Genomic DNA, 16,468 nt, shown 5'->3' on the forward strand with positions numbered 1-16,468 from the left:
TACATTACACCAGACTTAGTAAAATCCAACTGCATGATTTTTCTTCGCTTTTACTTGCATATTAGCAAATTAACAAAATGATTTTTACATTTTATCTACATAATGGGTCAGCTCTTTTTTTTTATTTTTCTTTTGTAGTTTTATTTAGTTTTTATCTGCCTCAGATGTATTTTATTGTCATTTGTTCTTAATTTGCTCAAATTTGAACTTTTAATTGTAAATCATTTTTGTGCTCTGATTTCATTAAGTGCTATATAAATAAAGGGAAGATGACTCAAGATCTTATTTTCTAAATATATGCGTATTGGAAACATTTTTCCATTTCTCAGAAGTTGTGTGAAATCCTTTGCACTTTCCATATGAATGTAAACGGCGTGACGGTGCTGGTTGCTCTCTGAGTCGGGTGTAGGATTGCAGGTAGCGGCTTGTCCCAGCTCTCGAGTCATTTCCACATCAAGGCATTTAACTTGTTTTAGTTTCAGTAATTTGGTGATAAATCCAGCAATCATGTGACATTCCAATGCGCAACAGCAGTCATTAGTGATGCGTTAATAGTTTCGCCCCCTTTCATGTATTTTCCCTCTTGTCATCGATAAGTCATGGTGCCAAAGTGGATTGAACTGATTAATCACAGCTTTATATAAATATTTCAAAAGACCGGATGACACATTTTTGCTGCCTGAGACATTTTCTGGCCTCGGCGGTCAGCTGATGAGAGCAGACGAGGATCATCGTCGAAGCGGAAGTCACGGCACAATGGACCGAGCTGATTGTAAGTCACTAGTGGACGGCAGAATGAAAAGATGGCCGCTTCCGCCATGAAGGAAATGGAAGTTCATGAAGGAGCCTCCCTTCCTGTCTCCATCTGCTGTCTAGGACGGCAGATATTACAAACTCATATTGGAAGGGAATTCTCCGACAGAACCACAATAAACACAAAAGATCAAATATCCTGACACCATCTGCTTTTGTTTTGGCTTCCAAAGAGGGACATTTTTGTGGTATTAAGCATTTTTTTGTTGTCGTTGCTTAAACAGCCCTTGGCGTTTCGTGTTCAGATTTGTCCTCTTCTTAATTCCTCTTGAGTTTTGCCTTTTCTGACATCCATCTAAAAAAACACCAACAAAAATCAAACAATCTTTAGTAGAACTGTAGAAAAATAAATGTCTCATCGGATCATAGAAGGTGGGGTTGGCGTTAGTGTCATCCACTGATTCATGGGCCTATTGCTTGAGACTCGTATTACAGTACCAATGAGTAGTTTGGATGAGCCGGAGCTTAAAGCGAAGCATTCATGGTAAATCTTTTCTAAACCATTTGGCTTGTCAGTATTTACACTGCCAGGAAGTTGAAAGGCAGGAGTTGCTCTAACCTTTTACTAATCCCCGCAGCATTGTGTGCTTTTGAAGCAAGAATAGAATTACTTTAAGCCCTTTGATGAACCTGAACGGGGTAGCCCTTTGTGCTAGAGCAACGCTCCCTGTTGCTTTTTGGGTAAACAGTCCTTTATGTCTCAACGCCGTTCAAACCACACAGTCGGGTTGATTGCGAAACCCTAGGAAACAGTTGCCACGTCAACACACCTCACCTGCATGAGAGCTTCCCGACTGTGGCGCCTACCATACCGGATAGACCAGTTAAGCATACACAGGATCAGATATTTACATGTATATGTTGGCAAACACATGGCGACGCTGTATTTGAGCCTTTGACCATATGTGAAACGTATAAAACATCTACTTTTTTTTTTTTAAGTTTTTCTTCCTCAATTTTTTTTTTCCGCTCCAGTTTCCTCAGACATTTTTAGCTCTAGTGCGGAGTTTGAAAGCTTCAAGTCAGCTGTCTTTAGTGAATAGCATGAGCTCATCCCCATCAAAGGGAGGATGTTGTCACGGCTGCCTAATGTGCTGGAATTCATTAGCTAATTAGTGTTGGATGGTTTCTAAAAAGGAAAAAAATAATTGCTTAATGGCAGGGCGAACACCAGCAGTAAAACTGCTGCTTTAATAGCAGCTATTGTGATTTCATTCATGCTATGAACCGACGTCAGTCCCTCCTAAAACGGGTTTAGTGCGCCTTTTTGGGTGTCCGCGTAAAACGCTGATGTAATTCAACGTTTTCATTGCGATGTTTCTAACTTTTTGCTATTTTCTTCCACAGTTTCCATTCTATGCTGCTTCTTCATTCTCTTTCTATTCCTGTCTGAGCTGACGGGATTCATAGCCACTGAGATGTAGGTATCACACCACCCACCTGAACTCCAACCTTCTCTCTAGCAGAGAACACACCAGGACTTAATAATGGTTATGAAGGCTTTCTTCACTATGTACTCTGCCCAAACCAATGAAAAGAGCGACTTCTCCTCACAGGAAATTGGCTTTTTGCGTGCGTCAGCCTGTTGGCAGTCTGTAATAAGAGATGACATGAGGAGGGTTTGACAGGAAGGAAATTGCACTGGCGGAGATGCACCAACGCACTTTTTATTTTCGGCTATTTTTATGATAAGTCCATGTGTGTTATAACCGTGAAAGTGACATACAGGGGAGGCCGCAAAGTTTGACTCTTTTCAAGAATCCAAACGTGTTCTTGTCCCTCTTTTTGTTGCAGTGTAAATGAACTGTATGTGGATGACCCTGATAAAGACAGTGGGGGGAAGATAGATGTGAGTTTAAACGTCAGTTTGCCAAACTTACACTGTGATTGTGAGTATATACACAACTCTCTATTTCTTTGCAAATTACTGTCTGTTTGCTTTCTCTTTCACAGTAAATTTGAATAACTTATTCAAAAAATGTCATGCTTTAAATATTCAATTTAAAGACCCAGTACAATAAAAAAATAACATTTCTATTGTTTTAAGATGTTCTTGATGTATTTTCATATGATAGAATACTTATATAAAGAAAATAGATGGTCTTTTTGAGTATTTTTAATTCAAGTTTTGAGGAGCTGTAAGCTAGCAGGAGTGTGTGTAAACTAAGGGATGATGGGAAGTGTGGAAAGGCTTGCACTGCGCCAACGGTCCCACCCACAACTTAGTGGGTGAATTTCTAATGAACTCCAAACTGATCTTCAGAAACCAATAATTTTTTTTTTTAGCTAAAAACAGCATATTTATAATTTAAGATATGTTTGGATAACTTTAAATAGTTATGTCTTTTAGAAAATGAAAAATGTCATATATTTATATATATATATTGTCTTTTATCTTTTGCCTCCAAAAAATAGAAAATACTAGAATGGCACACCAATCCATTCTACTTTCAGAAATTGTTTCTAGTGCAAAAGAAATTGTAAAAATATGATTATTTTAGAGAAAAACCCATTTTTTTTAACCACAATTTAGTTTTATTTGAGCGATTTCAATACTAAAACAGATTAAAAGAAACTGTTCAACAAATTAGGAAAAAAAGTAAAAAATTATTGCTTAGGAAATGTATCAAATAAATTAAAATTAGACACAACTTTATTCTTCTGATTTTTGTGTCTATTGACAAAATAATCTTAAATCAATGAAACTATTGCATGATTGAGATTCTCTTTTCATGAGCAAAGAATTTCCACGAACAGAAAAAACTATAATATAGTATATTCTTAAATGAATTTGACTTGTCGTAGATTATTTGGCACTCCAAGTCAGATGTTTTCTGGAGAACTCCAGTCTGGCTCAAACCCGTTCTGCAGCATCGCTGAGATCCAGATTGTTCTCGTTGGCTCTGATGTCAAAGAGGTGTGCAGGCAGGTTGACGCGAGCCAGAGCTCGGAGCAGTCGAGGCTAATTTCCTCCTTATGACTCTCCTCAGAAAGTATGCCCATTGACGAATCCCACACACAAACAGTGTCAGGGCTTTGGTGGTGCAGAAAACACACACTCATTCCTCAAACGTTCCCCAAAAATGGCAAAGCTAACAAAGCTCGTGTGAAAATCGAAGCCAGGTTTTCCGCATGGAGGCTCTGGGAGGCGAGCCCACAGCTGTGAGCCATGTGTTTCGATGAGCTCACTCCAAGCCTGCCGTTTCCAAATAAAGGTCTTGATGATTTTATGGATTGCGGTTTTGTTGTTTTGAAGTGCCTGAGACGTGGGGTCGTCTGAAATGACGGCTGCTTTAAACAGAAAAGCGGCTGCGTGCGATGTGCAGAAACGTCTCTGCCCGTTTCCCACATGGAGTTCGTGTTGCTCCGTTTTTATTTTCCAGGCCTCCGAGCAGGTTGTCATCCGTTCCAAATTTACTCGCAGAGAGAAACCGTTTCATCACGGAAAACCTGGCACGTCTTCTCATTATTTATCTCTGCTGCTTTTCCAGAGTTAAACAGCGTCTCCCTCCGCTGACCTTTACAGGTTTGCCTCGACTTGATTTGTGTCTTCATGGAAAAACACGGGCGCATGTAATAAGCTTATAACCACCACTCCAATCCTATTCCACTTTCCATCATCCGGTCATCGATATCTTTACGTTGGAGTATTTCTAGATGTGGACAGGTGGAGTCGGAGGAGAAAACTTGAATGTCAAAGGTCAGAAAGGCAGCGTGTGGAGGTTTTTTAGCACAGGCACAGCCCGCATACCTCTCTGAAATAGGCCACAGCCGCTTTGCCAACACAGCAGCCTACCAGATCCGGGGGGGGGGGGAGTGGAAAACCACATACAGTAACGCTTGTTTTCTTTGGGCGCTTCTATGCTACGGCATCTTAAATTTGCCTCTAATGTTTTCTTTTTGGCCTATTAAAATGTGCTAAGTTAGTTTAGTCATTCGATGTCCCGATATTGGGAAAAATGTTGTGAAAAATTAAAATTTAGCAGCAAAAACAGAAGAAAAAAGCTGTTTTTCTGTTTTATTAAAGCGTAATAGTAACACAAATGTAAATTAAAGTGGGAAATTTAAGGCCATTATTTTTTAAAGAATATTTTTAACCCTTTAACACTGGATATGTCGCCGTTGACACCTAAATAACACACTCTTTGACCTACCGTAACTCTTCGACGGTTTACGCAATTGGCTAATTCAGACGCATCTATTTAGAAACTCATTACTTAACACACACAGTTGCATTTCAGCATAAAACTGCTCCTCTCCGATTCATAATCCGCTGGAATTACATTTACTGCGACAACTTTCGAGCTGAAGCTCCAGTGTTAAAAGGTTAAAGCAAATGACAATGTATCATTTTTCGTTTTTACAGTTTCAAGTTCAAAGTTTGAACTTCATGTTGACCTGACCTCCCCTGTCTGTGTTTTGAGTGGTGGGTCTGGACATTCAGGATGAAATGGGCCGCCATGAGGTCGGTCACATCGACAACTCCATGAAGATTCCCATCAATCAAGGCGAGGGCTGTCGCTTTGAAGGAAAGTTTACTATCAATAAGGTACGCTTTTGATCCCACTGATTAAAGGAATGAAAAGGCTGCTGTCTGTGCACGGGATGGAAATGCAGATAGAGGAGTCAAATGTTTTCCTTTTTTCAGTCCTAAATGAAGTTATGCTAAATTGAAGAGCTGAGGGATTCAGTTACCTCCTTGTGTGAGCTTTATTTGCTGCATAACTTGTGCGTCAGTCTTTCCATTTCCTCTAAAATGATTAACCCAGAGAGTAGAGTAGATATAACACCCTTTTGTGGTACAGAGTTGGAAAAATCAAGTAAAAAAAAAAAAACTAGCCCAGTTACATCTGGCTTTTGGTTAACCGAACGATTTCTGCACAGGTACCAGGAAACTTCCATGTGTCGACGCACAGCGCCACAGCTCAGCCTCAAAACCCCGACATGACCCACAGTATCCACAAGCTGGCCTTTGGAGATAAATTACAGGTCAGGCCGCAAAACAAATGAGAAGCCGAGAAGTTGGAGGCTCTGAAGTCGGAAGATTTATTTCTCCCCTTCTGTGTGATGCAGGTACACAACGTCAAAGGAGCCTTTAATGCTTTAGGAGGGGCAGACAAGCTGTCATCTAACCGTACGTACCCCCCCCCCTCACATGTTCATTAAAAGCCTTATGCGGCCGACGTAAGCCTTCTTAATGGTCCGGGTGATGCACCAAAATGACGCACAGGAAACTTAAAGTCCCGCTCCGATTATCTTTTGAGATATTCTAAAAGCATTCCCAGTGGTATTTTAATTATGATTATACCGGTTTTAGCCAAAATAATAAAACTTGTCATTGTCTAGGACATAGTTGCATAGAGCGACCCCGCCCCTTTCCCATTTCCGTTTCGGACACCTCAGAGCGGGGAGCTTTTGACCCGCCAAGCATATTTTCAAAAACCGTTTAGACAATACATCGCAATGTTTCATTGTATTGATTTTTAAATCCTGACAAGGTGCTATTTATTAATCTATTATTTATAAGCATCCTTCAGTGTGTTACTTTTGTTTTCTGCCTAACACCTTTACTGCTTGTTGGCAGCACAGCACACTAAACCGGTTTAAAAAAATATATATATATATTTTTATATATATATATATATATATCTATAGTGATATGTATTTTTTCGTGAGACGTGTATGATGATGAATATTGTACCACCAGGCTCTTGTAAATACACACCCCTAGTATTTTTTATGTCACAATTACGCTTTTTTTGCTCAAAAGCCATGTTTATGCCTGCTCCTTAATCACAATAATTTTAAGAAGTAAATACTCAGAAACATGATTTTTTTTTAGCTTCATTTTCTTTATATATGTCTATCATCAGGAAAATTCCATAAAAACATGTTAAAAATGCTAAAAACTTGATTTTTATCAAAGTGAGTCTTTGACTGAAATTTGAAACCATCCAAAAGATTTCAATATCAGTTTTTTTTTTTTTTTTTTTCTTGCAGCTCTGGCTTCACACGACTATATACTGAAGATTGTACCAACAGTATATGAAGACTTGTCGGGCAGACAGAGGTTCTCCTACCAGTACACTGTAGCAAACAAGGTATCTAAGCGTATTCAGCCTTTTTTCTTTTGGTTTGAGCAAACCTCTGAGGGAGTTTGTTGCTGCTGCTGTGTGAGTCATCACCCCAGTAAATGGCCAGTCCGTGTGTTGTTGTTCACATGCACACTCACCTGGAAGGGGACAGCTTTAGCGGATTTACTGGAAGCTCCTCCAGGTTGTCAACAAACCATAAAGACACTTCCAAGAACAGTTTTGACTGACAACTGCTTCAGGAGTGTTGACTAACAACAAGTCCAAGTCAGCTGTGAAGAATAGAAATGGGGGCTTGTGGAAAAATGTTCCCTCACCTCGATTTTAAAGCTTGAAGAATGAGTCCGATCAGATGTCAGAGAGGGCTTGTTACTTTAGAAAGATGGATTTGTGGAGATATTTCTCAAGGTCAGCTCTATTTCACATTCTTTGCGCTCGCTTCATGTGAGTTTTATTGTCCAAAAATTCACTCATAATGACTCATTTATGACTTTGAGTGACCTTATGAGAGAGGAATTCTGTAAACACCCACTGCCATCTGCATCACCGCAGAAGAAAAATAAAGTTTCCGATTGTCCTCGTTTTACTTCACGATGGACTCGTTTTTACTCGTTTTTCTGTTTTATTGATCGTAACAAATTGGTGTTCTTTGGCTTCGTACAGGAATATGTTGCTTACAGCCACACAGGGAGAATAATCCCCGCAATCTGGTTCAGATACGACCTCAGTCCCATCACCGTCAAGTACACAGAGAGGAGGCAGCCCTTCTACCGCTTCATCACAACAGTGAGTCAAACTGCTCTGAAACATACTTTTGTTTTCTGTTTCATGTAATGCAATGTTGATTTTTGTCTTTTTATATCCCGTTTAAATATTTAAAACACAAAAACGACTTTAAAACCCATTTTAAATGTGCCTTAGGTTTAGCGGAATGTTTCATCATCTGTAATCTGGTGCTGCAGTGGAAAAAACAACATGAAATATTGGAAAGTGATGATGGGAAAAGGGCCGTCAAGAGGTTTTTCAGCTCAGCTGCCTAGTGCTAGAGTGTCAGCTTAAATCCATGGTTAGATCATGGGAAAAATGAGAAATGTAGCTCCTTTTTGACTCTTAAGTTCTTAGTCACATGCACTGTTTTAGGAGAGTTGACCTGTACGGGTGCTGTAGACGTTTGGGTTGTCCGGTCCGAGGAGGTTGTAGACATTAACGTCTGCATCTCATGTTACGTTCACATCGAGCTCAGAAATAATCGGTAAATGTGCGTTTTGGGGTTCTGCATTCTAAACTCTTGCATTCATGCATCACTACACAAGTTTTTAAAACGTTTGAACGCGCAATGAAAGTCAAACCAGTTGACCAATCAGGTACTTGGATTTGGTAGTGACGTATGGTACCATTGTCGTATCATGAATTATTTGTAAGGTTTATGGAAGTTGCACACAACTATGACGTATCAGTGATGCTGTTGTATGGTTTTCCTCTTCAAGACTGCAGTCATTAGTGAGATGCAATTCCTCCTTACTGATCGTACGTGTCGTTTAGGGGTTTTCTACGACCTATCGCCTGCAGCATGCCCGTAGAAAACAGTGTACATGAAAATCGCTCTATGTGTTCACCCGAGTGATCTACGACTGTAACGCCTGGTTCACACTGGACACGGAAGTGGAGGCCGCTTCCATTCGGCGCCCTTGTTAACCTATGGTGTGGTTCACGCCATAGCGCCGCGGTCCTCCATGGAAGGCTCGCGCCATGCAGCGGATCTTTTTGGCGTCTGACCTATTTTGTGCGCAAGCTACGACAATTCTGGCAGGAAGTAACATCAAGATACATGAGAAAATCCGGATTATTTTCAAAATATAACCAATTTTTCACAAAAAACACAGCGATTGACAAATGCGACCATGTTTTTGTATCTAAACAGACTGTAGAGATAAAATTAATAAACAGACAGACACACAGATCAACATATTGGGCCGACTCCGGAGCGGGGCGTGGGGCTGGGTTTTGGGTGTAAAATTACAACAAGAGAGGCAGAGAGCAGTTGTTCTTAGCAGAAACTTGGGGTAATATTTTTATGTTATTAATTTACCCATGATGGCAAAAACAAAAAAAGCTTTTGTAGAAGCGCCTGTCGACCGTCGTGGGAAAAAGCGCGTCCGGTGTGAATTGTAGAAGAGAGCGGAAGCTGCGCACACTCTGCTTCGCGGTGCTTTCGCGTCCAGTATGAACCAGATGTAAGCCTCACACTGTGTGACTCTTTATCATTAACTTCCTGTACATGAATCTGCTTTTCAAGAGTTGCAGCAAATGACCTCAGGCGGAGGAAGCACAAATGTTGAGGAGGAGAAAACAAAACACAGAAAACAAAAGCCTAAGAGTTTCTGGAGCCACTTCCTGTGTCTTGAACTTCAAAATAATAATAATTAAAAAAGCCTAGGTTTTAATTGAAAAAAAAACATGTCATCTGGATTTATGAGACCAAATCGGAGGCCAGCTTTGACTCGCCTTGCTTATGTATCCACTCAAACATCTCCTAATGTCAGGCACAACAATAGCCCAGTGATGATTCAGGCTTGTTTTGTCAACCTGAAGCCTGGGTAACTTGTGGTTACTGTAACCATGAACTCATCTGCAGACAAAAGGGAGCATCTGTGCACACATGGGTGAGCGCTCGGTCAATGCAAGGGGGGAAAACCTTCACAAAAAGACCTGAACAATAGAAGAACTAGAAACCACAAAGGAACAAACAGATTAAAAATGGCGATTAAGGAGTGGTAAATAAATGCTCGGGTGTAGGGGCTAATAAAATATGGAGTCACCTGAGGGTTCATTTTGTCCAAAACATAAAAATGTTGTAGATATGCAATCAAGATGTCATTGTGTAGCCTTCAAGCTAACCTGTTGGCAATGTGTATTAAAAGTTGGTTTAAAATCATTGCGGCTCAGTAATTCCATACGACAGCCGTAAGGCTGTCGTATGGAATTACTGAGCCGCAATGATTTTAAACACCTTTGATCTCCGACAATAAAATAAGAGCATCTATTTACCCCAAAGCCATGCAACCTGTCACAATGAGTAAGAGACATCTGACTCAAGTGGCATCCACCTCATTAGGAAACATCCCCACCGGCATTTCCTGCCTTGCTGTGCTTCCAGGCGTCATCCTTAGTCACAGCTGAGAAGAAGCTGATGGCGACCACAAACCCTCCATATTTTATTTATTCATTTATTTATTTGTCTCTGCAGATTTGTGCCATCGTAGGAGGGACTTTCACCGTGGCGGGAATCATCGACTCCTGCATATTCACCGCCTCCGAGGCCTGGAAGAAGATCCAGATAGGCAAGATGTCCTGATAACACCACGCCTCAACCCGTATTTATGTATGCTAACCTGTTGGCTATATCAACCCTCCTCCTCCAAAAAAAAAAAAAAACTAAACAAACAAAAAAAAAAAATAAACCAACGACTTCCTCGTGGAGGTTTTTATTTACCACCATGAGACTACGACATGCGATACAGCCACCAGGCAGCGTATCTTTTACTGCAGATCCTCTCGGGGCTGCATCCGCTCTTCTGACGCGCGGACTATCACATGTCGGCCTCTTCCGTCATGGGGGGTCAGGAGGGAAGATCTCTTGTTACTTTTAAAGAAGTGTGTGCCGGATTCGAATGAAGTATTCAAGTCGCATTTGGCGGCATCCTCAATCACCTGTGTGACGAGTTTTCAGTGTTTTTTTTTTTTTGTTTGTTTTATAGTTAAAAACCAAAACTGAAAGTGATTTCTTTTTAAAAAAAAAAGTCAGAATTTCTTTTTTATCTTCAGTGTTCACCCCGTTTGCCTTGATCTACTTTACTTACGTAATAAGGGCTTTTTGAAAAGTCTGGTTTAGGTGTCTCCCTGTGCTCCATTTTTCTAAGGTTTCTATCTCTTTCTACTGTTTCTATTTCTTTGTTGAAGTTTGGTAACAACAAACCTGTTCTGCCTGAAAAGACGCCCATTTCCGCCTTGGATTTATGTGTTGTGCTGTTTCCTACCCCAGTAAAAGCACATTTCAGATTGTTGTTTGCGTTTCTTTTTTTTTTTAATCATTTTTAAAGGTATTGACTTCATTTTCATTAATATAGTCATTAAAGGTAGATAATTAAGCGATAGTAATTCATATCCTGTAGCAGCGGCGGTGTCCCAAAGTGACCTGGCATCGGTGTCCCCCTTCAGGGATGATTCGTGTGACTCTCTGCTGAGGAAGAGGTGGACTTTGCATCCTCTCATTTTCTGCAGATGAAGCCGACGCCCAGCAGGGAGTCATCTGTGAAGCGAGCGGCTTTAAGCCGTCACTGCGCTCCCCGTGATTACGTCCTGATGAGAGGTTCTTAGCGTGACTCACCTCCTCAGCTGGCCTACATTCTTCTACCGTCAGTCGTCATTTGTTGCCGCCGCCACACTTCAGCATCTTGGATCTAGTGAGCGGCGCTCTCGCCTCAACTGGTCCGCCGCCAAACACACTCAGATAAATATTAATAAGAACTGGAGGATAAAAGTCTTTATTTCTTCTTGTATAAAGTATAACTTGCAAAAATAGAGGAAGAATACTCTGTATATAAAAGACATAAAATAATGAATGACTAAAAAATACTTTGGAATCGCAGTGCTGCCACCCAGTGGCTGGTTAGAGCACGTTCAGTTCATGTGAAGGAGACGCCAGCTCTGGTTATTCTTTTGGGGGGAGTTCAGACGTTGGAGGAGGCCAGGCAGGGGGCGTTTGGCGAAGAGTAGAAGTCGAGGAAGCCCTCCTCGGACAGGTGTCCGTACTCGTTGTTGTAGAAGGTCTGCCCTGACAGCTGGTTGAAGAAGCTGGGCCGGTGTCGGGAGCTGCTGGTGTTCTGACCCAGGGAACAGTGGGAGGAGGTCAGAGGCTCGGTGCTGCTGGTGCTGCTCATCCGACTGGAATAACAAAGTTTATTCATTTTTTTTAAATGAGATAAAGCTTTCATCCATTTAAACCTTTATATTTGTGTGATTTTAATACAAATATTCTAGAAAAAGATCATGTTTAGGAGCAAGTTTGTCGCTTTCTAGTTGGAGCTTCAATAGAAGTTTGACAATTAAGTTACGTGTCTCAAGATGACTCAAGCGCTCGGCTTTTTCATGCAAATCTGGTTCCTCAACTCACAAAACGCAGAGTAAACGCTGTACACTTTCCAAGGAAGAATGACTGTTCTCTCATTCTGACACTCTGGAAACGTATTTAAAAACCATTTCCTTTGAATCTAATCATCCAAAAGTCAAACGGTGTCTTCATTTCTGACTATATTGGTGTGCATTTTTATGTTCTGTGGAGTTTCAGCGCCAAACCTTTTTAGGATGGCTCCCCTGTGGCTGTGCTCGATTCTTTCAAATTCCTCCGAGGCCAAAACCATTCCGCTGTCGGTCTGGTTTTCCTGGCAGGAAACACAGTTTCACACCATAACAATCAGGTGTTAAGTAATCGTTCTTGTGGCCATTTCCGCCAATGACGGCTTTCTGAATGACATGTCGCCACATTCACTTTTCAAAAAGAGGATAAAGAGCTTACCTGAGGAGTTTTCTGGGAATGCATCTCCAGGGGGAACTCCTCGAACGTCTTCACTCTGGGCTGACATGCTTTAGCGGGCTCCAAGAAGACGCAGCCAGCAAAGGGCACGCAGTTGTAATACCTGCTGGAGAGATTATTACATTCAAGTGGTTTTTTCAACATATTTGGAGCCGCTACAACTCTTCAAATTACAAGACACGCCACCAACCGAAAATGTAATAAAAAATTAATGATGTCATTCTTATCCAAGTGTCTTGGCTTATAAACACACAGAGTACCTACTCGGTGTGATCATTTCAGCTGATCACACAGGATAATGTACACAAAATTCACATTTAATTGTTTGCCTTTTTGGGTGAACACAAATGTTTTTTAGACCAATTTAATGAAACTGAAGTATTTCTTTCAGCACATCTATTGATCTGTCACAGCACACCAGTGTACAGCGGCACATTGGTTGAAAAAGATTCCAATAAACAGTGTTCAGAAAGTTTTTTTTTTTTTTTTTCTTTCCACAGGGTCTGGATCCTAAATAACTATTTGGTCTACTCTCTTGTCCTACAGACAAAAACACAGCAAAAAGCTATAGAGAAAAATGCGCTTTATTTACAATTATTGCAATTAAGCCATTCATTTATTACATTTAGCTTTTGAATGATTCAATAACTTAAATATGTGTATTTTTGCAATATATAATAATTTTAACTTGTTTTCTTTCAAAATAAAATACACTCTGTCAAATAAGATCCACCTGCTGCAGCAGATTCACTTGAATTAAAAATGCAAGAAAGTCATAGTATTTTCTATTATTTTGACTCTGCCTATTTTGTATTTGAACAAGCAAAGCTTACATGAAAATGTACCAAAAAGTAATATTAATAATATTCTGCTGAATTTCTTAAATAATTTGACTTTTTTTCATTTTAGGTAGCTACAACTTATCAGCAAATAAATAAAGCAAAAAAAAAAAAAAATTAACGCTAAATTTCAATATTAATCTCAATTGGACAAGGAAAAAGATTTAAAACTAAAGAATAGCTAAGTTAATTACAATTGAAATGGGAAAAAAACTATTTTTATTTATGAAAATATAACAAACTACTTTGTTATATTGGAAGCTTCTTAGATTGTGTAGTATTTGGCAAATGTGAGCACATAAATGAAATGACATTTCTGGAGTCTGAAGTGTCTGATCTGAATGTTTTAAGGTTTGCCAACAGCTGAAAAACAGTTTCAGGAGTACCTCGTTGGCAGAGTATTGCAAGCCAGTCTCAGTTCCTCCTCCGATGGGGGGCGCGATGAGGCCTGCGAGAAGCCATCATCTTCAGAACTCTGGGATTGATTCAGGGGGTTGTACTCCTTCCCATCCTATGGAAAAGGGATATAACATCCATACTTTCAAAATAAAATGTTCCATCTCCTGTAGGACTCACCGGTAGGCTGTTGTCCTGCAGTAAGTCTCCCAGGATCTGAACCAGAGCAGGAAACGGCGGCCTCTCTTTGGGCTCGCCCTGCCAGCAGGCCAGCATGATGCCGTATCTGCCACAAGAGGGCAGCAAAGTCACGACAAAAATGCAAACGAATGTGTTCATGTACACAAATTTAATCCTGCCTCATTTTCTAAATGTGGGTGTCAGCTGAATGAAGGATGAGAAAATTCAGTCTCGCAGCTGCCTTGATGAGTTAAAGGGATTTACCATTATAAATCCAATTTGACAGGAAAGAAAAAGAATAATTCTGCGAATGCGGAAAAGGAAAATACATTTCCGGGGAGGCGGTCTCCGGTGCTCTCATTCTGACGCCGTCTTTCAACCGTTTGCAAAAGTCTTCATCGATCTGCACCCCGGGGTACGGAGATGCACCTATTTGTAATAGAAATAAAATAGACACATCAACCAGCATGCCCAGCTTTTATAAATGTCACAATCAAGTTAAGAACTTCTATAAATTTACCAAGTGAAAATATCTCCCACAGCAGGACCCCAAAAGACCACACATCACTCTGACTGGTGTAGACTTTGTCAAAGATACTTTCAGGAGCCATCCACTTTAGAGGCAGGCGAGCCTGGGAGAGCAGAGAGAGGCTGTGATACAAACACAGAGGTCACTCATGTGAAACAGAGCCTGAGCGGGCCGTACATTGCCTTTCCTGACGTAATCGGGGTCTTTGTAAATATCTCTGGCCAGGCCGAAGTCGCAGATCTTCACGACGTTGTTCTCCGACAGGAGAATGTTCCTAGCGGCCAGGTCTCTGTGGATGCACTGTGGGCACACGCATGCATCATTAGCCCTGCAGTAAGCTGTGATCATGCATCACTCGTCTGGAATACGAGGACGGGAAAGCAGCTTTGGTGCGTTAAAACGTCCTGGAATGTGGCTGTGTTTGTGACGCCGTTACCGGAGGATCAGCAGGAGATCCCGCATGATTCCCAAAGCTGTCAACTAAATGTACTTACAGGGAAGTGATGGGCTTTTGTGGGTCATTTAAATGCAGCCTGTTTGCTTGAAATCCTTCCTGCATATTTATTAGCAAAGCAGCCTTCATTATTAATCCATTCATACTAGTTAATATGAGGCTGTTTCATTCAAAATAAAGACAATTTAAAAGAAGGAAGTTGCAAAAGTAAATCTACGATAAACTCTGTACATAGAAGATTGGCAAATGCTGTTAAGTCATCTTTTAATCTAATGTAAAAGCGTTCGCAGTTGTTTTTTTTAATTATGATTACGATATTTTTAACCAATACATTTTTTTTTATTTGCATCATTTTCTAGGACATAGCTCCTGCAGAGCGGCAGTAGTTCTTTAGAAATGTGGCAGGACTGTTGGAAAGGAGCAACCCCGCCCCTCTTCCCATTGCTAAGATCTCGGAGCAAGAAGTCTGAAGCATATTTTCTATATGTCATAACTGCAATTTTTTTAAAAATTATTTTTTTTCTTATCTGCTGCTGATTCACAAAAATACTAAGAAATGCAACTTAAGTTTAATTTTCCATCATGAGAAAAATGTCACAAAAATATTTTATTTCATGGTTAAAATGTGTTCTAACTTCATAAAAGGACCATAAATAATTATGTACATGTATACAAACAGCCTAACTGACCTTTTGACTAATTAAAAACAACTTTTCAGCTGTAATTGTAAAGATTCTCACCTTAATTTATATTTTCAGAAATGTCAAAACTTTATTGTTCACCAACTCTGATCACAAACATGAGATTTGTATAAAAACTAGTAACTGAAACAGTCAAATGATCTAAATTGAACTCAGGCGTATATTAAAACAATTTTAAAAAATGGTTTAACATTTTTTTAAACATTTTTTAAAGACTGGAAAGATTAAGAAAAAACTTTTTTTTATTAAAATATGACAGTTTAACCAAAACTAAAGCAAATTTTTTGGAAAAAGTACATAAAATGTTCTTCAAACTTAAAGATATGCCTAGAAAAGCGGTGAGTATTTGGTCAAAGTATGTTAGAGGACGGTCTACTCTTAAAGAAAACTCCCCACTGATTGACTATCCAGACTCAGACTAATTTCCTCTGTATCTCACATCAGGTTTTCTCCATTTATTTTTTAAATAATTTTCAGCAAATAACCTTTCTGGAAGCCAGGAACTCCATCCCGCGCGCCACCTGGAAGCTGTAGCAAATTAAATCTTCTATTGTCAGCGGAGTTTTCCACAAGTCCTCCACTGTCAGAGCAGCAAAAGAGAAAGAGTGTAAAAAAATAACAAAACCGCAGCAGGTTTATGAATGAAAATTATTCACACCCGTGATGTAACTATGACTCACTTTTCTCAACCGCACTGTTCTGATCGGGACCCTTAGATGGTGCGCTCTGAGGACTGCCGGGTGGGGAGGAGGGTGCAGGAAGCGGATGACGAGCTCTTTGGTCGGTTTGGCCCGCTTCGATCAGCCGCCTCACCTGGCTCTGGGTTTTGGGAGACCGATCCTAAATAAGAAACAGTCTGGATGCATCATGT

The 16,468-nt window shown here is 40.3% G+C and overlaps 2 protein-coding genes across 4 annotated transcripts in view; one reads left to right on the plus strand and one right to left on the minus strand.

Annotated features, from left to right (window-relative positions):
• The window catches only part of ergic1 (endoplasmic reticulum-golgi intermediate compartment 1), a 20,310-nt gene extending 9,343 nt beyond the window's left edge, over positions 1-10,967 (plus strand). The window contains exons 3-10 of the mRNA XM_024283376.2: positions 2,161-2,233; positions 2,608-2,702; positions 5,238-5,362; positions 5,698-5,802; positions 5,887-5,947; positions 6,814-6,914; positions 7,569-7,691; positions 10,153-10,967. Coding sequence (XP_024139144.1) covers positions 2,161-2,233; positions 2,608-2,702; positions 5,238-5,362; positions 5,698-5,802; positions 5,887-5,947; positions 6,814-6,914; positions 7,569-7,691; positions 10,153-10,260 — 791 coding nt within the window. The 3' untranslated portion in view covers positions 10,261-10,967. The remainder of the gene's footprint in view (positions 1-2,160; positions 2,234-2,607; positions 2,703-5,237; positions 5,363-5,697; positions 5,803-5,886; positions 5,948-6,813; positions 6,915-7,568; positions 7,692-10,152) is intronic.
• The window catches only part of flt4 (fms related receptor tyrosine kinase 4), a 49,812-nt gene continuing 43,981 nt past the window's right edge, over positions 10,638-16,468 (minus strand). For 2 of the 3 annotated variants that reach the window (XM_024283375.2, XM_024283373.2), the window contains exons 21-30: positions 16,278-16,437; positions 16,083-16,177; positions 14,620-14,742; positions 14,434-14,545; positions 14,243-14,342; positions 13,914-14,019; positions 13,724-13,848; positions 12,481-12,604; positions 12,261-12,346; positions 10,638-11,849 (exon numbers count right to left, since the gene is read on the minus strand). In XM_024283375.2, coding sequence (XP_024139143.1) covers positions 11,636-11,849; positions 12,261-12,346; positions 12,481-12,604; positions 13,724-13,848; positions 13,914-14,019; positions 14,243-14,342; positions 14,434-14,545; positions 14,620-14,742; positions 16,083-16,177; positions 16,278-16,437 — 1,245 coding nt within the window. In that variant the 3' untranslated portion in view covers positions 10,638-11,635. The remainder of the gene's footprint in view (positions 11,850-12,260; positions 12,347-12,480; positions 12,605-13,723; positions 13,849-13,913; positions 14,020-14,242; positions 14,343-14,433; positions 14,546-14,619; positions 14,743-16,082; positions 16,178-16,277; positions 16,438-16,468) is intronic. The other variant, XM_024283374.2, reaches the window with a different exon arrangement.

Source organism: Oryzias melastigma, linkage group LG10 (assembly GCF_002922805.2).
Source record: "Oryzias melastigma strain HK-1 linkage group LG10, ASM292280v2, whole genome shotgun sequence".
NCBI classification, from domain to species: domain Eukaryota; kingdom Metazoa; phylum Chordata; class Actinopteri; order Beloniformes; family Adrianichthyidae; genus Oryzias; species Oryzias melastigma.